This window comes from Panonychus citri, unplaced genomic scaffold (genome assembly GCF_014898815.1).
Source record: "Panonychus citri isolate SS breed McGregor unplaced genomic scaffold, ASM1489881v1 Contig00063, whole genome shotgun sequence".
Lineage (NCBI taxonomy): Eukaryota > Metazoa > Arthropoda > Arachnida > Trombidiformes > Tetranychidae > Panonychus > Panonychus citri.
Window position 1 is genome coordinate 1,207,310 of NW_026515468.1, and position 27,240 is coordinate 1,234,549.

General features: G+C 31.0%; 5 protein-coding genes and 1 long non-coding RNA gene across 9 annotated transcripts; 4 read left to right on the top strand and 2 right to left on the bottom strand.

Moving 5' to 3' along the window:
• The first annotated feature begins 105 nt into the window (after positions 1-105).
• LOC128386090 (prefoldin subunit 5-like) lies at positions 106-1,051 on the top strand. Its single transcript, XM_053345060.1, has 2 exons — positions 106-265; positions 429-1,051. The coding sequence occupies exons 1-2, from the start codon at positions 218-220 to the stop codon at positions 807-809; spliced, it is 429 nt and encodes a 142-aa protein (XP_053201035.1). The 5' UTR covers positions 106-217; the 3' UTR covers positions 810-1,051.
• On the bottom strand, positions 1,030-5,049 carry LOC128386089 (coiled-coil domain-containing protein 28B-like). Its single transcript, XM_053345059.1, has 6 exons — positions 4,639-5,049; positions 4,181-4,378; positions 2,103-2,196; positions 1,974-2,034; positions 1,840-1,862; positions 1,030-1,426 (listed from the first exon to the last, which is right to left on the bottom strand). Exons 1-6 carry the CDS (start codon positions 4,712-4,714, stop codon positions 1,375-1,377), a joined length of 504 nt encoding a protein of 167 aa, XP_053201034.1. The 5' UTR covers positions 4,715-5,049; the 3' UTR covers positions 1,030-1,374.
• Positions 5,050-5,300: 251 nt separating this feature from the next.
• On the top strand, positions 5,301-6,345 carry LOC128386091 (uncharacterized). The gene is made up of 2 exons (XR_008324863.1): positions 5,301-5,480; positions 5,711-6,345. It is a non-coding gene; the product is annotated as an uncharacterized LOC128386091 (long non-coding RNA).
• Positions 6,346-8,980: 2,635 nt separating this feature from the next.
• LOC128386082 (uncharacterized) lies at positions 8,981-16,817 on the top strand. Of its 2 annotated transcripts, none has more exons than XM_053345047.1 (2): positions 8,981-10,249; positions 12,762-16,817. In XM_053345047.1, exons 1-2 carry the CDS (start codon positions 10,185-10,187, stop codon positions 16,543-16,545), a joined length of 3,849 nt encoding a protein of 1,282 aa, XP_053201022.1. In that variant the 5' UTR covers positions 8,981-10,184; the 3' UTR covers positions 16,546-16,817. The 2 variants fall into 2 exon arrangements, with proteins under 2 accessions (XP_053201022.1, XP_053201023.1); XM_053345048.1 differs by lacking the exon at positions 8,981-10,249 and adding an exon at positions 12,112-12,314.
• A 1,737-nt stretch (positions 16,818-18,554) lies between these two features.
• On the bottom strand, positions 18,555-21,471 carry LOC128386087 (cysteine and glycine-rich protein 1-like). 3 transcript variants are annotated; one of them, XM_053345057.1, is made up of 6 exons: positions 21,315-21,452; positions 21,176-21,229; positions 20,395-20,510; positions 19,460-19,908; positions 19,296-19,392; positions 18,555-19,183 (listed from the first exon to the last, which is right to left on the bottom strand). In XM_053345057.1, the coding sequence occupies exons 3-6, from the start codon at positions 20,489-20,491 to the stop codon at positions 19,110-19,112; spliced, it is 717 nt and encodes a 238-aa protein (XP_053201032.1). In that variant the 5' UTR covers positions 20,492-20,510; positions 21,176-21,229; positions 21,315-21,452; the 3' UTR covers positions 18,555-19,109. The 3 variants fall into 3 exon arrangements, with proteins under 3 accessions (XP_053201032.1, XP_053201031.1, XP_053201030.1); XM_053345056.1 differs by lacking the exon at positions 21,176-21,229 and having other exon boundaries at positions 21,315-21,471; XM_053345055.1 differs by lacking the exons at positions 21,176-21,229; positions 21,315-21,452 and having other exon boundaries at positions 20,395-21,052.
• Positions 21,472-22,079: 608 nt separating this feature from the next.
• Positions 22,080-27,237, top strand: LOC128386059 (Na(+)/H(+) exchanger protein 7-like). Its single transcript, XM_053345021.1, has 11 exons — positions 22,080-22,544; positions 22,725-22,766; positions 22,854-22,928; positions 23,189-23,270; positions 24,309-24,446; positions 24,515-24,590; positions 24,658-24,840; positions 24,909-25,208; positions 25,276-25,640; positions 25,726-25,821; positions 25,889-27,237. The coding sequence occupies exons 1-11, from the start codon at positions 22,279-22,281 to the stop codon at positions 26,549-26,551; spliced, it is 2,286 nt and encodes a 761-aa protein (XP_053200996.1). The 5' UTR covers positions 22,080-22,278; the 3' UTR covers positions 26,552-27,237.
• Positions 27,238-27,240: the final 3 nt, after the last annotated feature.

The window sequence follows — 27,240 nt, forward strand, 5'->3', positions numbered from 1 at the left end:
TTTCTCTCGAAAAAGTTTGATCCCAATTTTGGGTTCCATCGAAAATTGAATTTAGCGCTTAACCTTCGTTCTTTTTTCAGCCGGTAGGAGGAGCGAAAATTCGCTGTTGAGGTTTAAACGTTTTCTAAATTTGTAAAAACCTCGGTTTTAATTAATCTGTTAATTAAATTTGTCTCCTTTATAATTAGTGATTAATTTTTACCTTCTATTTATTAAAATGGCCGCTCCTGAATTACCAGTTGAACTGAAACAACAACTTGAACAGGTAAGCAGTTTTTTCTGTCTTGTCATCTTATCTTTTTACTTCTCTCATTTTTTTGGTTAAAAGGTAAAAAAAAGGAGAGTTTTATTGCCATTATGTTTTAATTAGCCGAATTCGATTGATTTAATGTGATTTTTTGTTTCTTTTTCGTGTATCTTGACTTTAGGAAGTTGAACTGTTGGCTGTCTCCATTCAACAACATCAAAATGCTCGAACCAAGTTCCAGGAGCTGGGTGAATGTGTCGCTAGCCAAGTCAAAGTACCAAAAAATTCTGAAATTTTAGTACCTTTAACAGCCTCCATGTATGTGAATGGTAGGATCACAGACAATGATAGATTTCTGATTGACATTGGAACAGGTTATTACATTGAAAGAAACAGAGAGGCCGCTATTGACTATTTTAAACGTAAAGTTGAATTTCTCAGCAAAGAGATTGAGAAAATTGCTGAACAAATTATGATGAGACGAAAATATTTAGCACTAATCAATTTCCAAAAAGAGGAAAGTCAACAACAAGAATTACAACAGAAAAGCCTAAAACAGTAAACAAAAACTCACCTCTTTCCTGTTAATATCTCAACAATTATGTAAGAAACAATTGCGATTGACTGATCAAATTAATTCCAGTTAATTCTCCACTTTTACATCATTTTTTTTTGCCAAAAAAAAATTCTAATCATAATCAATCTCTCTCACTTAATCAAAGTGAATGAGATTAAATCGATTACAATCCAAAAGTGAAAATTACATTTTTCTTGTAATAAAATTACATTAGTAGAAAAAATTTATTCTCTTTGTCTTCAATATTCATGATACACTATTTCCCATGTTCTTCATGTTGTTTGGATCAAAAAAAAAGGGAACGAAAATGATTAAAAAAATTGATTAAGGAAAATAAATGAATCAAAATGAATAATGATGAAATAATCACAGGTAAGGAAATTTGGTTACCAAAAAGAGCCGATTAAAAGTAACAAAATTAAGATTAACGATCTTCTTTCAATTGTTTCTCTGATTCTGGTAACATGATCAGTCGAGTCCATTAGAAGATTAAATAGATTGTCGAGTAACGAGATATGATTGTTTGAGTATCACAATTAAAGTTGAATAATTAAGTTTTGAAAGTTGATGTCCTTCCAGTTGATCGAGATTGTAATTGTTCACTGGAGAAAAAGAGATGAAAACGGAATCAATTAGTTCAGAGATGATGATTAATTAATTGTTCTTTTATTCCAATTACAATTAATGACCAATTTTTTTACCAACCAAATGATTGTGTTAACCATTCAGGTCATTTGTTAATTGTTTCACTTTGAAAACAAAATGAATCCTAAATTGGGAAACAAATACACTAAATATATTTTGATTTCGCTCAAATAATTAACCTGTTAACAGTTAAATAATGAGAATTAAAGTATTCATGATAAGTAAATAAATTAATTTAAACAGGAATTAAATTAATACGATATAATAATAGATTGTAATTAAAGAGTAACAACAATTAACATAAACTTCCTACCGAAAGTGATACAATGACTTGAAGGTAAAATTGATCATTAATTGAATAAACACTTACATTGAGAAACTTAATTGTTGAAGCTAAATAAGCAAATAAAGAAACAGTAAAAGGAGAAGAGAATTAATTAATCATGAGAATAATGATCAACTCAATCAACTGTTGTTAAATGTTATTAAATGATCAACACTTACACTTTCAATTAACTTGGACATGTTTTCCTTGGCTAAACGACGTCCATCCTCAGTGTCTTGTCTAACGAAGTGATTAATTGCTAATTAGTTGCAAACAACTTTAATTTAATCAATGGATAAATTACTTACAATTCTTGTTGATTGTTCAAATCAAAATGAAGTCGAGCAAGTTTTTCTTGCTGCTCTCTGACACTTTCCATTTTCTCAAAGGTTATATCTTGACCTGTTGGGAAGATTAAGAAGATGATTAAGAAAATGATTAAGAAAAGTGATTAATTCTCATTGATCGAATGCTGTTTGCTAGGGATTATAATTAATTATTATCTAAAACATGATAAACATAAATTGGTAAGAAGGTTAATGAACTAATTGTATCTAATGTACAATAATGTATTGAACCGGTTTAAGTCTAACAATTAAATACAGGTAATCATAATCAAAGTGATTTAGTATTTTCCTAAATAATCATGAGAAGAAACTTTTTACAATAAGGAAAAAATATTGATTATTAATTCATATTCATATTAACTAGTAAATTCATGATGATGAACATTTTTTTCAACACTGATGAGCTTGACTAATCTGTTACATGGGAATGAAATAATCATTCAAATCACTTGACCATTTGATTATTAATGAGACTATTATAATATTGTTGAAATAATTTACAACCAATAAGCAATTTCTATTGTTGAGAGTTAATTGTTTGATTGTCAAGTCAATTATTTATTACCATTAATGTAAAAAAATGATAACTTTGAACCATAAAAGTAACGAGATAATTATCACCATGACACGAACTCAATTCACCAATCACTTTGATTGTAGTTTATTTCAACGATTGTAATAACCACCTTAATTATATGAATGAGTAATTAACGTTGTTAAAAATTGTCAATATTAAGAAAACAAGAATGGAAAATAATAATATATCATGATAGCAATTTAGTCTAACAATATAACTAAATGATAGACAAATTGGTAAAAATTGAGAAAATGATTAACTGTTAACCTCTTAGCAGTTACTAAATTGACAATTAAGCCAATAGATTGACACTAATCCGCAAAGAAACTCATTCAATCTTCATTGGGATGATTTCTGAACATTTCTCATGCTGATGATTACAATTAGTCGCAACGATAGCCTGTGAATAACAATAGAATCACTGAATTTACTTTTTTTTCTTCAAAATTGCTTTTTGACGGAAATTCTTTAAATAGAATTGGCGTTTTCATTGAGAAAAGAAAAAAAAAATACCAGTCAATCAGTAACGGGCCCAAGTAAACAATTTAGTAACAATCAGCGGGTAAGAGGGAACCCTAGTTAAGCTTGACTGGGTCTTTTTGATTGTGGTGAGAGCAACAATTAATTTAATTGTCTGGTGGGGGAAATGTACTGAGAATGATGAACACCCTTGATAATGTCCACTTAAGGAAACGATTGTTGTTCAAGTTTATTTTGTTACGATTGGAAAACACTTATCGAGAAATAATTAACTAATAACTCTAATTGACTTTCATCCTCGAAAAGAGATAAATTTTAGTTAACTAGACATGGAAATAAACAACAATTACAATAATTGATAATCAGTGAAATAGAAAATTTTGATTTACAAACAATAATGATAACATGTATTAATGGTTAATCAATCAGAAGAGTGAATTAGAATTGGAAACCATCAATCAATCAAACAAATCAATCATTTGAACAATGATTCCTAGAGATTTGTTTATATATTATTCAGATTAGAAGTGAACAAAATAAAAATGAAGTCATATACCTGATTGAAATCAATGTCAGTTGATTTAGTTAATGTTAATAATCACATAAAAGTAAATTGCTACAAATTGTAGTCAATTAAAATGTTCATTGTCTCCGGGAAAGCAAAGACAATTACTAAATTAAATTAAATGATTTAGTTGCACCAATTTAGATAAGTGGATAGATAATTTGAATTAGTATAATAGTTTTCATTGATCAAATGAACCAAGACTAATCATAAATGTATTGACGATAATGTAAATATTGTGTCAAAAGTTAAACTGATCATCAGACTAATCAATCAATCGACTATCAATTATTGGAGCCAATTCTAACTACGATAATGTTATTGACTTAAGATGAGGTAATCAAATATGAGAGAGAGAAAGAGAGAGAGAGAGCATGGTGATGATGGATTAAGAAAACATGAGATGAATTTACTCACCGAAGGCTTGTAACTTTCCAGAATGAAAATCACTGAGTAATCTTAATAATCCTTGTTCCATTTGCCGGACATCAGCTACATCTGTGATAAAAGAGTGAGTTGGACTCTCATGTCCATTAATTAATCCGGATGAGGAAGGAGGTTTACCATTGAAACGTAAATTGGGATTGCCATAAAGATGGCGATAACTTAAATTGCCTTTGTCATTAGTGAGACAGAGACAGAAAAGATTAACGTGCAACAATCAAATTGGAATCAAATCAAAAACAAATCAACCAAAGATAATCATAGACCAAAATAATAAGAAGAAAATGGAGATCACAGTTGATTGGATAAAAAGAACAAAATAAAAATAAAACAAATTAAAACAAAGAAATAAAATCAAAACAAGAGAATAGAAAATGTAAAAGACACTGAGAGGGTCAAACCAGCAGAGAATCAACAAATTTAACTCTTACCTTTTATCCTTTTACGACCACTGTTATTTTTGATAGAATTTGCTTGAGAACTGTTCTCAATTGTCGAGTCAACCATGATTACGATTGGTAATAATTTAGATTAATTTATAAACACAAAAAAGAATAAAGTTGAGAGAATAGAATAAAAAATAATTGAAAGACAAGGTGTTGATTTTTTTACTCTCCGGTGGGTTTGGTGTTTTTCTGAGGCTTTTTTTGTATGGGCACTTTTGTTGATCATCAATTTAGAGAGGAAAATTAATTGTCAATAACACTGGCAATTGATCAAGATTCTTGATGAAGTTTATCGACAAGGACATTCAACAAATTCTAATAAATAAATGACTAAACCTCTCTAACCAGGCAACTAAATGATTCGTTCATGAATCAAATTCAGTTTCCAAAACAAAACAAAACCTGAAGAGAGAAAAAGAGTTTCCTTTTTTTCTCACCAGAGGGAACTTAATCTTTGTCGTTCGCAGCTTTTTAATCAACTGATTTAATCTAATTAATTGGAAAATCTTTTCTTTTAATTAGGTTGTTGATGATTTCAGCTATTTCTTTTTAATTCTAATTTAATCCTAATAATTCAAATCATCCTGGACGATTAAAATTATTTGTTTTCGAAAGAAATTGAAGTTGTGCTTCCATCTAGTGGCAGAAAATCCTCTTAACTTGATCATTTTTTTTTGTAAAAAAAATTTTCTCATCAAAAGTTAATTGTTGTTTATCAATTTTTTTTTAATTCCAATGATTTGTGATAATTGTCAACTTTTGATAATAAACTTCGTGTAGGTCTGGAAGTCTCTTTGTAAATCCAATTGGATTCGTAATATTCATTTGTGAGTTTTACTGTTAATTGTTTATCTTTTGTTTACTTTGGATTATCCTTGATTAATGTTTACAATTAACTAATTCTTTTGTTTAAATGTTAATTTTCCTTTTTTTTGTTAGTAAAGTTAACAATGAGACAATTGTATTAACTTTTAGAATCAAAAGAATAGAATTAAATTGTTGATCTATTTAGTTTATTTGTGTTAATTGGTTACACTTTCTCTTTTCTTATCCACAGTTAATCCGATGATCAGATGTTGATTAATTAACTAATGATGAGCCTCCAACAATTAAATTGCGACTCAAGGGCTTAAATTACTTCCTAATTTTTCTGTTTCGTTGAAAATACAAGTCACAAAAAAGTGAAATCAACTAACTGGTTTTACTAGTTAATTCAAGTATTTCGAGTTACTTATCAATGGTCATCTCGAAATTGATTTTTAATTAGGTGAAGAAAAAAATGATCAACACTTTCGTCATATTAAATTAAATAGTTGAGCTGTTGTTATTTGAATCATTGGAATTAATTAATCAAGCAAAATGATGATCCCCAAGGAATGATAATTGTTTGGAAAAATGGTTCTAATCAGATTCGTGGATGTGTAACTTTGGAAAACAAATTGAAGTGGTAATCACAATTTAATTTCTTTCGTGCGTCGAGATGATTTGATTGAATGATTAAGCACATTGGTCTCGGATAATCAGTGGATCAATCGATTAATCGACCTTACGAACACCAGGATTAATACCATGACCATAACCTGAAGGTCCCCATTGCTTAGCATAACAAGCTGATTGGAAGAAAAGAAAAGAAAATCAAATTGAATTAAAATCAATGGTGACAATTGAATAAACGATCAAATGATTCAACTACATGTTGATACTTTCGTATTGTTGACTTACTTTTACAGTAGATTTCCCCTTCTTTTTCACAGAGTGTTGTTGATTCGAGTCTTTTATGACATTCAGCGCAATTGAAACACGACATTTCCGTTTCTATTTGTACCATTCGCTTCTCCATTTATTTATGGCTTTAGTTCTGGTTTAACTAGTGGTTCAACTTGAGATTTATTACCACAAGAACCTAACCTGACCGATGAACTGTGTGACAAACACCTAACCTAACTTGACCTTACACTAGTGTTACTGAATATTCTCTCTCATGAAATTATCTTCAGATGACCTTGAACTGCTTTCCAGAAATGACCTGAATGACTTTGATCTTTCAATATGACGATCGAGTATTGCTCGTACACATACCAATCAAGTCTTAAGTCTCTGCGACTCATAGTTGCTTAGAAAATCGCAAGAAACATCGGTAAAAATAGCCTTGTACTGTAAGGTTTATTTTGGAAGGTTATTTGGACCCAAAGATTATGGTCATGGAGCTGCTACGGTTTTTTTACAATGGGTTCTAATACCAATCGAAAATATTAAAATCAAAAATCAAAAATTTGTCGTTGGTTTAATTTTACTGATGCCATTACTTTATTATTATAAGCTTCAATTAGAAACAAATTTTCTGAAAATTAGGACTGAAATGTCGGGAAATAGGTGTAGATGGAGGATTGATAACATCACCCATGATGAATATTTTGCTGAAATATCTTTGGAATTTAAACAAAAAAAACATCCGTTATGTTGAAAACAAAAATTTCAACTGACCGATTACTCGACAGTGGTAATTTAACGATTCATGATAACGATTTGTACAGGGGTATTCAGCTATTCAAACAATTTTACCGATGTTTCTACGCAACTATGAGTCGCAGAGACTTAAGACTTGATTGGTATGTGTACGAGCAATACTCAATTGTCATATTGAAAGATCAAAGTTATTCAGGTCATTTCTGGAAAGCAGTTCAAGGTCATCTGAAGATAATTTCATGAGAGAGAATATGTTATATGAGGTGTTTGTCACACAGTTCATTGGTTAGGTTAGGTTCTTGTGGTGATAAATCTAAAGTTGAACCACTAGTTAAACCAAAACTAAAGCCATAAATAAATGGAGGGTCGATAGAAACGGAAATGGATTAACAAAAAAAACAGACCATCTCCTTTCAGATGACCTTGAACCGCTTTCTTTTAGAAATGACCTGAATGACTTTGATCTTTCAATATGACAATTGAGTATTGCTCGTACACATACCAATCAAGTGTTGAGTCTCTGCGACTCATCATTGCTTAGAAAATCGCAAGAAACATTGGTAAAATTGTTTGAATAGCTGAATACCCCTGTACAAATCGTTATCATGAATCGTTAAATTACCACTGTCGAGCTTACGATTACATGATTTATTTGCTGGAAACAATTAAAAGATAATCAAATGATCGATGTTCACTCAAAGTAAAGTGTAAACACTTGAAATAGGTTGGGACACATTAGAATACAAGAGACGAAGAGAAATGAATGAAATCAGCAAGACCACCAGCAGAAAGATAGACTATCTTAATTAACTGACCAGAAGCAAAAAAAAATTAATCCAAATGACGAGTAAATATTTGATTCCATTAATTAATTAATTAATGTAATCAGAATAACAAAAGATAATCCAAATTCACTTTGAAAAGAGAAGCAAGAAAACAAAACTGAACAACAACAAGATAACCTGTAAAGGAAAAGGCGAAAAATGAATAATTAATCAGCTGTTACAATTAAAAATATAATTAATTCCAAAGATAATGATAACTGAAAAAGCCCCGAATGCCTGAGAAAATAAAACCGTCACAAAATTGAATAACTCGTTCATAATTAATTTAAATTCAACACAAGATGTAATTCTGTGTCACTTAAATTGTCCATGTTTAGGAATATAGATTCATCCTTACCCATGATTAACTAATGAAAAATCAGTAATTAAAAAAAATTACCATGATACGAATCAATTTGAAAAAGAAACTGTGTCGATAATTATTTCTAGTCACTAATTATGGAAATCTTATTACATTTATTAAATCAAAGTAACTAATCTCAGTTTTAAATTGTCTCTTTAAATTAATAATTAATTTCATTAAATTCAATAGATTACCTCATAGTTACTGATAATGATTGATTACAATTAGAAGACAATTTAACAAGATTACATAATAATCAATTTATGATTTAACCTCAATCTTAATCAAGACTAATTGCTCACCAATTAATTTATGGATTCGTTGAGAATTGAATCGCAAGTAATATAAATTCAATTAGATTTAGAGGAAACCTTATGAAACAACAATTCGTACAACTTCAATCACAATCAGATTTAATTCGGTTAACGACCGATTTACTTGGTAAAAGGTTTCTCTCCAACCCAACTAATTAACGATTGTATCAAGTAATGTGGGTGATTAAAGTTGCAACTTTATCAACCAATTAACCAAACTTTCCAATTCTCATTTGCACCCAAAACTTTTGTCGAATGTCACCTTAATTCCTCTCACTAGATGGCATTAGAGTCGAAAGTAAATCGAACCCATTTTTCTGTTCCCTTTTCTTTTGTTCCCCATTCAGGTTGACCATTTGATTTCCATTCTAATGGGCAAGTGGCGCTCAGTTGATCAACGAAACGATTTGATTAGATCTGGTCAAGGAATGGAACAAGTGAGTAAACAGGATTTTTGGAATCTTTTCAAGAGCATGTTACTGGACCTGCTAAACATGAATAGAGAGAAGGGCGGGTGTTAGTTGAGTAGAAGAGAGAACATCAAGTTGGTATCAAGTTCTCAGTGGAAAAGGTTATTCACCGTTATTCCAATCCAGTTTGTTCTCTAAATGTTCAGGTTATAGTGGAACTTGTTGTGTTCTTTTCATTCAACAAAACTTTCTGTTCTTTCATTTCTATGATCAAAGTGATAGTTTGAATAAATCTTTGTTCCGGTTATTGGAAATTATGTTAAATATTTCATTCCATTTGTTTCTTTAATCCACCGAAAGTTTGTTATTCAAATTCAACGAGTTCAGTTGATTTGTGTTCATGTAATTGTCATTTCTTTTCCAATTCTGATTCACCATGATTCCAATCATTTTCCATCGCCAGAATTTCATCATTATTTCACTTTAATTCATCTTTCAAGCTCATGTTGTTAATCTCCTTCAATGTTTAATCTTCATCATCGCCCTAATTTGTGATCAACTATTTGTTATTTGGTAAGTCAACATTTCAAGATGAACATGATTAGTATTTCTCAGCATAAAAATTGTCACCAACTTGTAGTTAAATTCTGACACCATTCACATGGGAAATGTCTTAACATTTATACATATAAATCAACAAATTACTCAATGAGTTACTACATTGACGAGATTAGTGTGGATGCTTAAGGCCATGGAGATAATTCCCGGAATCAGGCCAAAGAATTAATTTACGATAACATCTTAATAACAAACGAACTGGGCAACTAAGTAACGATAATAATCTAAATTGAGCCTAATTTATGTCAACGATCAACTAACGAAATTACTATTATATTGTAATTGGTACCAAACACTGAGAATCGTTTTTGACAAGATTATTTATTAATCTTTTCGCCTTAAGCGTGACTAAAGTAATAGGGTTAACATGTTATTTAAAGCTACAATTGTTATCAACAGAGTGAAAATCAAATATTAACACATTTGAATGTTGTGATAACCTCAACAGATTGACAGACAATTATCGTTCTCGATGATATAATTCATCAACTACCTGGAACACCAAGTCAACACCAACTTTTAATAATAGCATCAGATGAGCTGCTTACATTTGTTCACGTGTCAATGTTTCCCACGAAGCCTCTTAGTTAACAAATTAAGGTGAGTATTCAACTATTGATTCTCATCTCAATAGGCAAAGGTAAATGCGGTCTACCAAAGTAAAACAAATGAGCATTTCAGAGTCAATATATGAAAATAATGGTTCAGTTATTACAAGAAGAGAAAAGGTAATCTGATAATAGATGATAATGTTTTCATGTTATCATGAATTAGGATCAATATTATTATACGGAAAAGGTTTCATCTCAAATGATCCAGAGTCAACTGTTAACCCGCAATCAAGGTTTATACCTGGATGGAAAAGTTCATTGTACAATTAATATCATAATTCAATTGATTATAAACCCGAAAAAAAAACAATAATGAATCTTGATGATTAGTTTCATTAAACAGTTCGCTCGATTACCAATGGTCGTTGTCGTTGTCGTTGTCAATTGTTATTAATTTTCCTGTCAAATTGTTATTCCAACAAAGTCTCAGATTAGTTGGTGGATCAATTTTTAAATGTTCAAATTGTTTTCGCTTCATTAAATGATCCATTTTGTTACCCTAAAAGTTTCAAGTGAATTGAGTGTAGAAAAACAAACAGAACATGTTTGTTTTGTTTCTAATAACAGGATAACAATTAACGACAATTAACACGAAGCGTAAACAGAAAAACTGTATCTACTGGTAATGTATTAGATACACTATCGTTTATACGTGATTATTAATTCGTTGAACCAAATCAATCTACTAAACCGTAAGAATGGTTGAGTTTCAGAGCGATAGACATTCTGAGCTTCACTCAATTATCATATTCAAATATTAGAAAAGTAAATGTTAATTGTGATCTGATATCACTTGAAGAAATAATTATCTTTAGTTTGGTGATTGATGTTCATTTCTAATAATAATATTTTCGCATCAAATATTCATCATTATCCATTTTCCTCATTGGCATTTGATTGAACCATGAATTTAATTGAACAACAGAGATGGAAACTCGTATCTCTCATTCATTACTTCATGGGAATTTCATGTTAGTTTGAATGTTTCAGATTCTCATCAATTCAACCTTGTTGATTAACTACTGAAACTAATCTCAGGGAAACATCTGTTAATTGTGTTCAATTTAATTCAAATTGTAGCTCATAAACTTTAATGGTTTCACATGATATCGAATTCAACTAATGGTTAATATTTTCATCATAGATCAGTTGATGATAGAGAAATTATTTCCCGAGGGTATATGTTGATCATGAACAAGAAATGAACAACACTGATTGTTGATTAAAACTGCGAATCAAATGAAAAAATGAGCGATTATAATTCCACTAAAATTAAGTCACTTGAACTAAAGGATTTTCATCATAATTTACTTTCTCTTTTTTTCGAATACAATTCAATTCAATTCAATTGACCCTTCAGATTAACCTTCAATTGTAATTATTATTATCTTTCTGCTCTGTAGCAATCAACTAATCACTTCATGCACAATACACTCGCACAGTTGATCTCACATATTAACTATTCAAGATACGATTATGAACAACATTGAATTAATGTTGTTCAATATGGTTTCATAAAGATAATTGTTCACTTATTATTATTGATCAGTTTTCTCGAAACGTCATAAGATTGTGATTGATATAAAAAGATTACCATTTCCATATGATAAGGTTTCCTTAATCTAATTAGCTTCTAATAAAAATAATCAGTTAATAGCAAAAAAATTATAAAAAAAATCACAGGAAAAAAGATAAAGAATCATTTCAAGTTCTGTTAATTAGAAAATCGTTGAATTTAAATTACGCTCGTAACGAATTCGTTATTGAATTAAACGTTGAAACGAAAGAAAAAAACAAAGAAAACGCCATCTGGTGAGATGAATGATTTTCTTTCAATTTCTTTGGTTTAAATTAACAAGATTTTCTGATCATTTTCCTTGTTGATCATTCAATCCATCTAAATGGTTAATTGTAATCAGTTTACTGTTTCCTTTCTGTGTCTAATTTTCATAGGTTAATTGCTACAATTGGAAAAGTTAATTTGTTTTCTATTGTGATTGTAATTAAGGTTCTCATTTAAAGTGGATAAAAATGTGGAAATTGTTTCAACAAAAGTATGTATATGAAAATGAGAATTGGTAATTTGATTGAAAAGTTTAGTTAATTGATCAATTTGTGTTGATTGGTTACAGTTACAACTTTAATTACCCACATTGTTTGATCGTTCATTAATTAGATCCATTTGATTGTGTCATGAAAATGTTTCATTTGAAATGAAAGGAAACCTTTTACCAAGTAAATCGGACGTTAACCAAATTAAATCTGATTGTGATTGAAGTTATACAAGTTGTCTTTTCATAAGGTTTCCTCTAATCTAATTGCAATACGATTAGTTGAAATTCAAATTGATAATTGGGTTGAGTTGTTATTAGTATGATCGTTGCTAATATTTGATCAGTTTGCTTTTATCATCATGATCATTAACGGTCGTCAGAATATCTGATCAACAATCAACACTTAAAACTAATTAATCCTCATTTTCTTCTGTTTAATTGAAATAGATCATCAAAGATGAAAGTATCTCTCCAAGAAAATTGCTCCTACAATCAAGATAAATCATCCACATTGAATAGACCAACAGTGTCACAGGAATTTGATAACTTGTCCAGTTACACTCTACCTCGTGGTAATCAATATAAATCGTCATCTCTACCACCCCCACCACCTACAAGAACCACCAAAGTGACCAATCAATCATCAATATCGAACACAATTAAAAACTCAAGACCAGTTTCTATTACATCTAATTCACTGACCATGAGTGCTGAAGATGATTCATGTGCAATTAATGAACTTCTTGAAGGTCGAATGAATTTGACTGTACTTTTACCTCCCGAACTGATTCGAGGTAAAAGTTTACCACAAGGAGACAGAATTGTTATCAATGTTGAACGGCGAACACCAATGATGGACATTCTGGTCAACATCGCAACTCAGTGTAAATTCAACGCTTCAAAGTATCGGGTTAAGGTCGATAGTTTTTCCTTCCAAGCAAGTACACCCATTGGTTCACTCGATGTCAACACAATCGCGATTGTACCCAAGCCCGTGAAGGCGAGTTTCAGATCGACCGCAGGAACAAGTGAAATGAATTTACCCCAATCGATGCCATCATCTTCTTCATCAGTCATCTACTCGATTCCAAATAAACAAAGATCTGCAACATTGTCTACACCCTTGATGAATGTTAAAGTAAATGAGAACCAATCAACTAATTTAAATTCTAATCATCAGGGTTTACCTTTCATATCAAATGTGCCATTCAAAACAACCTTCAGATTACAAGTTAATTTACCAAGAAATCAATTGATGGTTCTTCGTGTTTCTCCTGAATCAACAATCGCTCAAATTAAGAGTAAAATTTGTGACGAGAAAGAACTCGACTCATCAAAGTTTCATTTAATTGCGAAGAATGAAAAAGAAATGCTCATTCTTGATTCGATTAAATGTTTAGCCGATTATGGAGTTAATGAAGTTACCTTGATGTCAACTAATCTTCTAACTAAGACTCATATGGAACAATCGACTTCTCGTCATCTCGTCAACGGTAACGATGAAAATCAACTGCAGGATCTCAATAATTTAAAGGAACAATCAGCTAATCAAGTAGCAATTAAGATGAATAAAGGAGGCAAGAAGAGAGCGGCTCCTTTGCCTCCCAAAATATTGAATGTCGATGATGTAAAGATTGGTTCTAATGAGGAACCGATTGAATGTGAAGAAAATAATTCCATGGACAATGTTCACTATCGACAGGATTCGGGGTCTGATTCTAGTGGTTACCATGAATCAATGATCTCTTCTGAATCTCACAAATCGTTATCAGAGGGTTCGAATCGCCTCGCAGGTCAGAATAAATTGAATCGCAAAGAGAATATGAGAAAGGGGATTGTTAAAAAACGCAAGGCTCCTCTTCCACCTGATTGGAGAGATAAAAGTGAAATAAGTGAATCAGTTGATTGTTCGAGTGATGTAAGTGTCGCTCTTTCAGCTTCTTCCGGTTCAAGTAGACAAAGTAATTATCGAGTCCTTGGTGGAAGAGCATCAAGTAGAGACATTCAACCGGAAGATGAACCTTCATTCACTTTGGTTTCAGAATGTAACGATTTAGATGCTGCGATTCTGAAAGCAAGTGATTCAGCTCCAATTCCTAGTCCTGACTCAGGAACTTGTTCTCATGTCCCCATGGATGAAGAAAAGAGTAATGATGGAATCACTCAGTTCCCTGGAAGTGGAATCATGAGTGATTCAGCCATTGGCGATACAATTATTGAGGAAGCTGAGAATGAGTTAGAACAAGAAAGTTTCAGTTATGAGACAAATAAACGATTATTGATGAAACCACTTTCATATTCATCGACTTCATCGCTAAGATTTGACCGAGATTCTTGTAAAACTATAAATAAGCAAATCGACACAATTCAAGAAATGGATTCACCGACATTGGCGAATGGAAAATATCTAAGTTATTCTGAAAAATCGTTGAATTCAAATTATGAGCAATTCGATGAAACCGATTATCCAAAAAGTATTTCAAATGAAAATCAATTATCCCCAAGTATCATTCTCGATAACGAACCATTGAAAGAGGAGGTCGAGCCGGACACGAATGTTACACCAACCATTTCAAGTGAAAGTGGTCTCAAAGTGAATGACCATGAAAGTGAAATACTTACTCAGGAATCAACATGTAGACCAAATAATCATTTGAATATAAATGATGATAATTGTGAGAAATCAGTTAAGAATAGCGATGAAATTTCTCCAGATGAATTTGAAGAATCAAATGAAAGAGAAACATCGCTTTCGTCTTCAATTGGAACCATTTCAATTGAAGATCAAGAAGATGGAACGAGTAACAATCATAAAGATTTCTCATCAGATGCCAATCAAATAGAAGAAGAATCTTCCATAGAAAGTACAAGGACGCCCACAATTGTTTCCGAAATGAAAACAATTATGAATGGAGAAACTGATTGTCACAAGAATGGAAATGAAAAAAGAGACGATTGTTTGTTTGGACAGGACGTCAAGACAAGGACACCGAGAATTGATCAGAATAATGATCCTGAAGATAATGGTGACAGTGTTTCAAGTGAACTTGTTCGTGACTTGTGTCGTCCACGAGTTAGACTTACGAATTTCAAGATTGGCTCTTATAAAGAAATCGAAAATTTGGACATTTATCAATCCAACAACTCGAATGATTTCAAGGAGAGATTTGATTCATCAAATTGTGATGCAGTTAAACCAGTTATCGTAACTGCATCATTTAAAAACGTCAATTTATCGGCTTGTAATGAGTTCGGTCATAACAACGTCAACACTAAATCAACCAATTCATCTCAGAACAAAATCTCAGTGATGGCTCCACAGCCTTTCAAGCTGAATAGACTCGCCTCTTGGAGTGGAACTGACACCAAAAGCTTTCGCCAGGCTTATTCAAATGTTTCTAATTGCATTGAAGACAGGGAAACAATAGCTGAAAAGGCTGAAAAAATTGAGAAAGTTCTGAGAATCAGTAGGCACAAAGATCAATTATCTTGTCTAAATAATGTTGATAATGTTTCTCATGAGCCTTCCAGAGGCTCAGCCCACGAGTCTCAAACTGTTAATATCTCAAATTCAAGTCATCGTTGTGTCTCTCAAATTGAACTAAATGGCGACTCTTCAAAAGTTTCTATTCGTAATACAGTGACAACAATCAAAGGAATCAACAATTTGGGTGAATCTCCAATTCAAGTGACAACATTTGTAAAATCTAAGCAATTAGATAAAAGTGATAAACAAACTGAACCAAATCAACTTGGTAAACAGAAACAATCTGATGAAACTAATACAAAACTTGAGATAATCAACACTGTTAAACCTTCACCGAAAACATTGGCGATTAAGGTTGATCCAATCAGCCCGATGTTCAATATAATTCCAACTAAAACGACGGAGCCAAAAGGTTCTAAGCCTAAAGTACCTTTGCCCGTTTTACCATTGATCGTCTCGCAGCCTCCGCCTCCTCCTCCACCTCCACCGCCTCCAATGCCCAAGGCAACCAAAATTGCGAGTAAATTAAACACGAACGCATCCACCCAACGAAGTAAATCTAGTAACGACCAAACGAACGGAAAAGAAAGACCCAATTCGAAAAGTGTGCCAAAATTTAGAAAAACAATTTTGAATGTCGGTGGCTCATCAGCATCCAAAGGAGATTTTCATGATGCTTTACTGAATGAAATACGAGCCTGTGGAGGACGAAGGGCCCTTAGGAAAGTCAATATCAATCGTTGATTCGATCAAGATGAACGAGAAAAATGATTGACTCGAACATGTTTAACTTATCTTTGCTTTAGAACTTGTTGTTTTTTTTATAATTGTAAATACGAAGATTATTTCTCCTAAATTGGATCAACAATTATCTCGAGTCAGTCTAATATAAATGAAGGAATCATAATTTTAGTTATTCTCACGATACTAATATGTAACAATTTTGTGCAATAATATAAAAGTTATTTGATTAAATCAAGTAGACAACGAGTTTCGTTTGTTTATTTTTCCACAAACGGTTATGTTGTCGTTTCTTATTCGAACCGATCGTGTGAGATGCTCTTCGTGGTCTTTGTTTGATCAACTTTAAATAGTAAAATCTGTAAACTGAATCGGTCAGCTGACACGATTAAGTGCTATTTTCGATTCAACTCTTCATCGACCGATTGATCGATTTTCTCCCCTTTCATCATTCATTTGCCTTTGATTCGTTCACTATTAAAGACATGAATCAATATTTGTCCAATCACATTAAATAATAATCGCGGTGGAAAATTAGGTTATGTTGATAATACTTTTCCAATTATCGTGTAAGAACTTTTTCAACTTGTTCTTTTGTTTCTGTTCTCTTTCGTCTCGTCATCATTCAATCGCACTTTCGTCGGTCCCGAAAATAAAAAAATGGATGATGATATTTGTGGATCAGCTTTTTAATTCTCCAAAACCTCAAGAGAAGAAAAGATTTACCTTTTTTTCACCAAAGAAAGAGAAAAAAATCAAAGAGAATCACAAGAGAGAGAGAGAGAGAGAGAGAGAGAGAGAGAGAGAGAGAGAGAGATTATTAAAGTTATATTGAAGGAAAATTGAACAAGAAAATTTTCCAAAAGATCGAATTGAGAATTAAGCAATTCCGCTTCCAGTTCACCCGGAAGATGAGATTCATGTATAGAGCTTTCCAGCTATTTTGTCTAATATTTTCTATGATTTTGTCTGTACCTATTAGTCCTAGAAACTCAAGACTTGAATAGTCAGTTTAGGTCATTGGTAAAAGAACGCGTTTCAAGGTCATATGAGGGCATTTCCATAAAAGACTCTTTACTTCTTCCTTCCCAGACTTCTAGGCTCTTTTAACCAATCGCTTTGGTAACAATAATAAAATATAAGATATCATTGATTTTCTAATTGTTTATTTTTGTTTTCTATGAATTCAACGGTGAATGTCAACCTTGTCACTTATTAACTTGAGTAATTTGTTGGAAAAGTAAAAAACCCTAATAATAATTTTCTCGACTTTTTCGATAAATTAAAAAGAAAATTAAACTTCAAATGAAAGTTTTTTAGGTTCAAAATTGATCTTTTCAACATTTAGTTTCCTGTTTTGGCTCAGCTCTCTTTCTCATTTTCTGTTTTCTTTTTCTATCCCAAAGCCTCAATTCAACTTCTGAGGACTTTTAATCAACCTGCACAATCTAATTGATTGAAAAATCTTTTCTTTTAATTAGGTTGTTGATGATTTCAGCTATTTCTTTTTAATTCTAATTTAATCCTAATAATTCAAATCATCCTGGACGATTAAAATTATTTGTTTTCGAAAGAAATTGAAGTTGTGCTTCCATCTAGTGGCAGAAAATCCTCTTAACTTGATCATCTTTTTTTGTCTAAAAAATTTTCTCATCAAAAGTTAATTGTTGTTTATCATTTTTTTTTAATTCCAATGATTTGTGATAATTGTCAACTTTTGATAATAAACTTCGTGTAGGTCTGGAAGTCTCTTTGGAAATCCAATTGGATTCGTAATATTCATTTGTGAGTTTTACTGTTAAATGTCTATGATGAGCCTCCAACAATTAAATTGCGACTCAAGGGCTTAAATTACTTCCTAATTTTACTGTTTCGTTGAAAATGAAAGTCACAAAAAAGTGAAATCAACTAACTGGTTTTACTAGTTAATTCAAGTATTTCGAGTTACTTATCAATGGTCATCTCGAAATTGACTTTTAATTAGGTGAGGAAAAAGTGATGAACGCAATTGATTATCCTAAGGTGATTTTTATTGTTTCCAAACAAAATATTAATTGTTACAATTTTTTCAAATCTTTAGGCCTTTGTTAACATTAGTTGTTCACGATTCTTGATCATTTGATTGTCTCAAACTTTTGATATCTTTCAATATTTTTCAAGTCCAATTTAACTATTGAAGTTAGTTAACTAATGCAACAATCTAAGTGAACACTTGAAGATAATCTCATTGCAATCAACTAAAATTAATCACAATTTACTAATTACAAGAGCTCTATGGCTTTTTTTTAAATAAATTTCTTTCTCATTGAAAAACTTTTTTCAATCGTCACATTAAATTAAATAGTTGAGCTGTTGTTATTTAAATCATTGGAATTAATTAATCAAGTAAAATGATGATCTCCAAGGAATGATAATTGTTTGGAAAAATGGTTCTAATCAGATTCGTGGATGTGTTACTTTGGAAAACAAATTGAAGTGGTAATCACAATTTAATTTCTTTCGTGCGTCGAGATGATTTGATTGAATGATTAAGCACATTGGTCTTGGACAATCAGTGGATCAATCGATTAATCGACCTTACGAACACCAGGATTAATACCATGACCATAACCTGAAGGTCCCCATTGCTTAGCATAACAAGCTGATTGGAAGGAAGAAAAGAAAATCAAATTGAATTAGAAATCAATGGTGACAATTGAATAAACGATCAAATGATTCAACTACATGTTGATACTTTCGTATTGTTGACTTACTTTTACAGTAGATTTCCCCTTCTTTCTCACAGAGTGTTGTTGATTCGAGTCTTTTATGACATTCAGCGCAATTGAAACACGACATTTTGTGCCAAGCCTATGATTAAGATAGTAAATGATTAGGATTATGAAAGATAAGAATACAAAGTGAAGATTGTGATTACCTTTCCACCTCCCATCATTTTCTCAGCCAAGTAAACCTGTTTGTTGCATCTTGGACATATATCGATACGATTACCGAAATTGTCAAAGGTCATGTTGACCTTTTTGACGGTTGGTAAAGGAGATGATCGGTTGTTTTTGGTTAATCCATTTCCGTTTCCATTTGTAACATTCGATCCTCCATTGGTTTGTGGCTTAAGTTCTGGTTTAACGTGTGGCTCAACTTGAGGATTATCATCACAAGAAGATGACCCTTTGTCCTTTGTCAGGCCATTTCCATTTCCATTTCCATTTCCATTGGTATTAGAATCCATTGTAAGGAAAACCGTAGCAGCTCCATGACCATAACCTTTGGGTCCAAATAACCTTCCATAACAAACCTTACAGTACAAATCGTTATCATGAGTCGTTAAATTCCCACTGTCGAGCTTACGATTACATGATTTATTTGCTGGAAACAATTAAAAGATAATCAAATTAATCAAATGATTGATGTTTACTCAAAGTAAAGTGTAAACACTTGAAATAGGTTGAGACACATTAGAATACAAGAGACGAAGAGAAATAAATGAAATCAGCAAGACCACCAGCAGAAAGATAGACTATCTTAATTAACTGACCAGAAGCAGAAAAAGTTAATCCAAATGAATAGTAAACATTTGATTCCATTAATTAATTAATGGAATCAGAATAACAAAAGATAATCCAAATTCACTTTGAAAAGAGAAGCAAGAAAACAAAACTGAACAACAACAAGATAACCGGTAAAGGAAAAGGCGAAAAATGAATAATTAATCAGCTGTTACAATTAGAAAAGTGATTTGATTGATTGTAGGAAGCGAATCAACATCAAGATGATTGATCAATCAAACAGTGAATCAGATTAATTGTAAACAAAGAGCAACAACAACATGGACCAGATGAAAAGGTTACTCACCACAAGAAAAACATGATTTATGAAATGATTTGCCAATCGCCATTTTCTCCTCGTTGAAATAAACAGTCTTCTCACATCTCGGGCAAGTTCCAGGCATCTTGATTGTCCACAATTAACTGATGAGAAATTAATTAAAAAGGGAAAATTAATTGAAGAAAAAAAAGAGACAAAAACAATGGAACCAAAAAGAAACAAAAACGCATCGGTTGTTATGCCCCAAGGAAAAAGATCAGTTTGGTTTCTGTGAACAAGCAGCGAGAAACAAAATAAACAAAGAAAAAACCTAAACACTAATCACTTTTCGTCTTTGATTGTTTATCTGCTAATTCTTGGGTTAGATATTAATCAATTTACCAGATTAGTTTCGATCTAATATAATCAACGACAATTTGATATTCTGTTAATTGTTGAGGGTAAGTTTTGGTTACCAAGAGAAAAGGAATTAGTTGAAAGAGTCAAGAGTTAACTCTAATCAACTCGACAATGATACGAATCAATTTCATCCTTAATTAGTTTAATTAGAAGACGAAAGTTTAATTGATCTTATTGTATTCTAATCATCAATCATGGAAATGAAATCAATTGTTGTTACATTAGTTTCGTCAATTGATTTGGTTACAGTTTTAAATTGTCTCATTTTCATTGATTACTTTCAATAAACTCAATCGATTATCTCATAACTCCTAATACTGATTGTTAACAATTAGAAGACAATTTGACAAGATTACACAATAATCAATTTATGATCCAACCTCGTTCTTAATCACGATTGATTGCTCACCAATTAATATATGGTTTCATTGACTTCTCCATTGACAATTAGATAATTGTTGGACTTCATTGCCATTGAGTAAATGACAAAACAATAAACGATTCAATCAAAATCTTGATTGACAATATAAATAAATTATTAATCTTACCTTTAATTTGACAGCAATTAAATCACAGTTATTTGATTTAATCAACAATACGATGATCAATCGCCATGAATGAATAAGATGTTGTAGTGATTAAGATTAATCATCAATTGGAGTTAAATGTTTACCATCTAGATGATAATAGATTATTGAAATATCGTCAGAATGCTGAGTAACCATGGAAACCGATTCTGATATCAACGTAGCATTTGATGACCGGCGCGATGATAAACAAGATTAAATCATTTCCACAAATAATTAATGATAAACCAGTTAACTAATTGTCACTAATCAAGTGTAAACAATAATCCAACAAAAATCAATCTCATATCATTAATGAGGAATTGATTAAATGTCAAAATCATTAAAATAATATGAAAATATTAATAAACTAATTGTACAAATTTAGTTGTAACTAATCAACGAACCTGTCAAATGAATAAATCAAGATGAATGGTTGATTAATTGAGTTTTAATTAAGAATATTGTTGCTAATTATTGGATAAAGTTAAAAGATTAATATTGATTCAATCTTTTAGATGGTTAATTGATTAACTACTGACAATGATTTGCTAATTGTAACCTTTAATGATTAGAATTGCAAAAAGATGATCAATTTAGGTTAACAAAGTATTTATCACCATTTTATCAAATATAATACAAGTTAATTTATTGAACGATTTTCATGGTAATCAATATAATGGCGTGTTCATGATTGAACTGAATCAAACTGAACTACTGAACAAGAAACTATTACAGAGACAAATGTAAACATGAACACGGAGACACAATCAAAGAAATGGTTAGACTTAATTGTTACTAATCAACTGATCATTAAATGATCAAAACCCAATGTCACACCTTTGTGATGGTTAACTAATTGTGTTAAGAATATCAGATTTCGGGTCATCTTCTAATCGTAACAATTAACTTATTCCCTTTGTTGATTACAATTCTCGTTACAATTATGTTATCAAATTTTATCGTTTATCTTTTTGTAATGATAAGATTATTGTTTGTTATCATCGCATTTCCATTAGCAGTTAATTCAGTTGATCAATCACTCGTTGGACATAATTCATCTCGTCGAGGTGTTGTGATTACCTTAATTGGTTGGAGGTGGGACACTATTGGTCCATATCTCGTAGTGGTCATTTTTTTCATTCTCGGCGCTTTCGCTAAACTGTCTTACCACAATACCCATTGGCTAAGGACTCAAATCCCGGAATCATGGTAAGTTCAGCTAATCCCTTCTTAATCCTTTATCAGTAATCAGACAATCTGATTGTCGGATAATCAGTTCAACAGCAACAAAATGATAATAACCCTTGACCATCAACTGATACACAACAATTAACTTAATATGTTATTCAATCGCCTTGATTATGGTTGATTAAATTTTCTTCATTAAAGTGTCCTTATCCTTCTTGGATCTTGTGTTGGATTAATCCTTCAGTAGGTATTATCATAACAATAAAAACTAATCAATTATCCTAATGATTAGTTAATTGTCACCAAATTTTTTAATTCTAATTGTTCAAGTTTAGCAGATATTCCTGGATCCACTTACATACCTCAATTTACACCCGAAAAGTTTTTTTACTTTTACCTTCCACCGTAAGTATAACAATCTACAATCAACAATCAACAATCAATTGATATTGTTAATTATAATCCCCAAACAATCAAGGTTACGGTGAGAATATTAATTCAATCCAAATGAAAAGCTATTGATTGATTAACTTTTCTGTGATTGTAAGGGAAACAATTGATTAAAACTTCCGGTTGAAGCAAAAGTAACAATTAATAAATTGCTTTTGATATTAAAAAATAGCCTATTGATTAATTGTAACCATTAACTAATCATTAATTAACAGAATCATCTTGGAATCAGCTTATGAATTATTTGATAAAACTTTTTTCAAAAACATTGGCACCATAATGTTATTAGCGGTTGTGGTAAGTTAAGTGTTAACAATTAAACTCTTTCTATTAGCTTATTGATTTTGTGACAATTTGGATTATTTCAAGAGAAACTTGTTATTGAGAATTACAATTAAGTTTCAATGGGTTAACAATCAACATTTAAATCATCAAATTTAACTGACAATCGCAATTTAATTCAATTAAATATGAAATTTTCATGTTTGCATGTTAACTAACAATTTAGCTAAATAGTGAAAGTTATATAAATAATGATTAATGATTAACCTTAATTTAAAAGTCAAAGATGAACTGAATTAAATTAAAGTCAATTGTTTGAATAAATTAGTCTTGAAAGTGTTGGACAATTAGCTTTAGGATGTTAATTAACAATTTAATAATTGACAGGCAAATAATAATACACATTGATTTGATTGTTTAATCACAATTAACACTTTGATTATCATGCAATTTGATCAGATCTTAAATACAATTGTACTAATAGTTAGTGGACAAAATTAGTTGATTAACTGATTGTCTAAATTGAACCACAATCAAGTCTATTATTATCATTTTCGTGTAAAGTGATAATTAATTTAGTGATTAAATTTTGCTTTTTGATTGAACTTTTCAAGTGGATTAAATTTAATTCACTTTAATTATTATATTTGTTTCATTGGTAAATAAACAAATAAATAAAAAGATGAAAGTTTTTAATTTCAGGTTAATGTTCATTTAGATTAATGATTTAAATTGTTTGGGTCATAATCGTTTTGATTACCTTTAAGATGATCCAATAAGCCTCTTAATCCGGTAATAATCATCTTCCTGTGATTTAGATAATAAACTTTGATTAGAATCGTCTTCAGGTCACAAGCCTGAAAACAGAATTAAAAAGTAACTTTAATTTTATCGAAATTCAAGATCTTCAAGTTTTTCATTTTTCTTTCTAATTAATATTTAATTTTCCATCGAAAAGAAAACAATCAAACACTATTATTGTCATCAATCAATTTCAGGTCATTCTAATCGAAGTAATTAGTTAATTACTGTAATTAATCATCACTTTAACAGGGAACCATAATCAATATAATTGGGATTGGAATCAGTATTTACCTTTGCTCCAATTTTGGATTATATTTACCATTTAGACTTAATTTCATTGAATGTTTAACTTTTTCAACTCTAATCTCAGCCGTTGATCCAGTTGCAGTAAGTTGATTAACAATTAACATGAACAATTAAGTCAAACAATCATTTATCAATTATTAATTAACCAGGTAATCGCCATATTTCAAGAGGTAAACGTTGATAAAGCTTTATACTTCCTAGTATTTGGTGAATCCTTGCTCAATGGTTAGTCCAAGAGAGAGTTAGATTGTTGTCAATTAGATTAATTGTCTTTCTCTTGGTCACAATTAAGATGCTGTTGTGGTGACAATGTACAATACAATGACAACATTTGCCGCCTCATCAGGCATCAGTTTATATCATGTATTTCTGGCATTTCTCAGTTTCATCACAGTTTCAGGAGGTGGGATAATCATTGGAATCATTTTCGGTGGATTCACTTCATTCATTACCAAATATACATCACAGGTTAGAGGTAAGACTTTGATTTTGTGATAATTAGCTCAATAATCATTATGTTTTATCTAATTTTGATTAATTCAGTTATCGAGCCATTAATTGTAATACTTTGTGCCTATTTATCATATTTCACCGCTGAATTGTTACACTTTTCCGGGATAATCTGTCTTACTTGTTGTGGATTAATTCAAGCCGCTTATGCAAGACACAATATATCATCTAAATCAAACATAACAATTAAGTATTTTGTTAAAACTTTATCAAGTATTTCAGAGGTGATAATCTTCCTGTTTCTTGGGATGATCTTAATCCGGGATATTCATACTTGGAATTGTAATTTCATAGTTTCCTTGTTGATATTTTGTATAATTTATAGATTCGCAAGTAAGTTAAGTAAATAGTGTCACCTAAATGATGATGATTAACTATCCATTTCTATTGATTGTTTTAGGTATTTACTTTTTAACGTATATTTGTAATACCTTTTCGAATCGACTTCGATCTATCACTCGACAAGAACAGTTCATCATGGCTTATGGTGGATTAAGAGGAGCCATTGCTTTCGCTTTGGCAATTATGTTGCACCCTAAGGATATCCCATCATATGAGTTGTTCATCACTGCGACAATGGCGGTTATTATATTCACTGTTTTCGTCCAAGGGTCAACGACTAAGCCCATTGTCCGTCTCCTTGGTTTACAAATGTTAACCGATGCTGACCCTAAATTGTTCAATGAATTACATTCAAAAGTAATCGAAACTGCAATGAGTGGTATTGATGATATTCTTAGTCTATCAGGAGCAGGTACATTCATTGTAAGTATCGATTTCTAATATTGAGCAATTTAATCGTAATCAAGGTAATTGTTTCATTTACTTTTTATCTTCTCAAAACCTTAAGATGAAAAACCTTCACAATGTAAATAAATCAGCTGAAAGGTTGCTAATCAAGGATTATACTGACCGATGGACAGCAGTTAGACACACAATGAACAGAGTAATTAAAAAGTGTTATCCTTTTGATAAGCTTGATTGTTAATTTCTTGATTTGTTTCTCATCTCAGATTGAACTAAATCAAGCTAAAAGTATATTCACAATGGTCAGGTCGATTCCCGATAAGTGGTCAGCAAGTGAATTAGGGACATTGGATCGGAACATTGGACTATTTGAACGTAAATTGCCAAAAATGAGTAAACCGATTGTACCAATTACAAAACTGAATTTAAATACCGGAAGCGATCAGAGTAATAACTCAAATCATAGTGTCCACTCTCATCATTCCCACATCTCTGATCGTTATCCCCATGCACACCCTCATTCCCACCCAATCTCGAGTCTTAATCAATCTAAACAACAACAATCAAATCGCCAATTTGATAAAACCCATAGAAAAATAATAATCAATAATAAATCGGTAAACCCTAAACCTAATGGAGTTACTAGTCCATTTGTTGGTTATCAGGGAAGAGTAACTTATATCAAACCTAATGAGCATCTAGTTGATCAACAATTAACAAAAAATTCTCAACAATTAACTGATCAAAAGGGTAAATTGTCAACTGGTAAAATTTTAAACTCTCGATTCAGTTCCGATTCAAATATAAACAATTTTCGTGAAGCTTTGAATGAAACTTTCAACTCTAATCCAGAATCAATTGAAGACAATCAAAGTGAATCAAGTGAAAAATCAACTAATAAAAAATCAAAACCTAAATCAAACAATTAATCGTCAACTAACCGCCTTAATATTTAAGTATAAACAATTAACTATCAATTGTAAATAATCAAACTTTTTGATAAACTTAAATTAACACGTTAACTAATTACTATTGTCATCGATTATCAAAATAAATGATCAATTGATTGCTAATGTTGACAAATTTTAATTAATTTGATGAGACAAAATAATCAATAATTGGTTGATTAAATTGATTGTGTGTAACAATTTAAAGTGAAATTAATCAAAATTCGGTAAATTCAATTAAAAGTAAAAATTAAAAATCAGTAACAGTTAAAAGGCTTAAGGCAATTTAAATCTGACAGAAAAACTATAATCTGATTTGAATCGTAATCAAATTTAATTATCCTGATGCAATAATCAACAATTTAATGTTTACCACTAATCAAACTTAGTTACCAATAATTAACCAAACTTGCAATCAATGATCAGTCTTGATTGGTGATATAATTGATTTGAAATGTGTAAAAATAATCAATCGAGTAGCAATTTAGATATTGTAACATTTGGAGTTAATCATTTAAATTTTGTTTAGTTAATTTAATTGTGATTAGGATAAAGTGTCAGGTCGTCACAAGAATCACTCATAATGACCTGGAGAGATTTAGAAATCAGTTAATCCTTAATATATCCAGAATTTAATCTTCTCTCTCCATCACTTTCTCTTTCATCTTCAT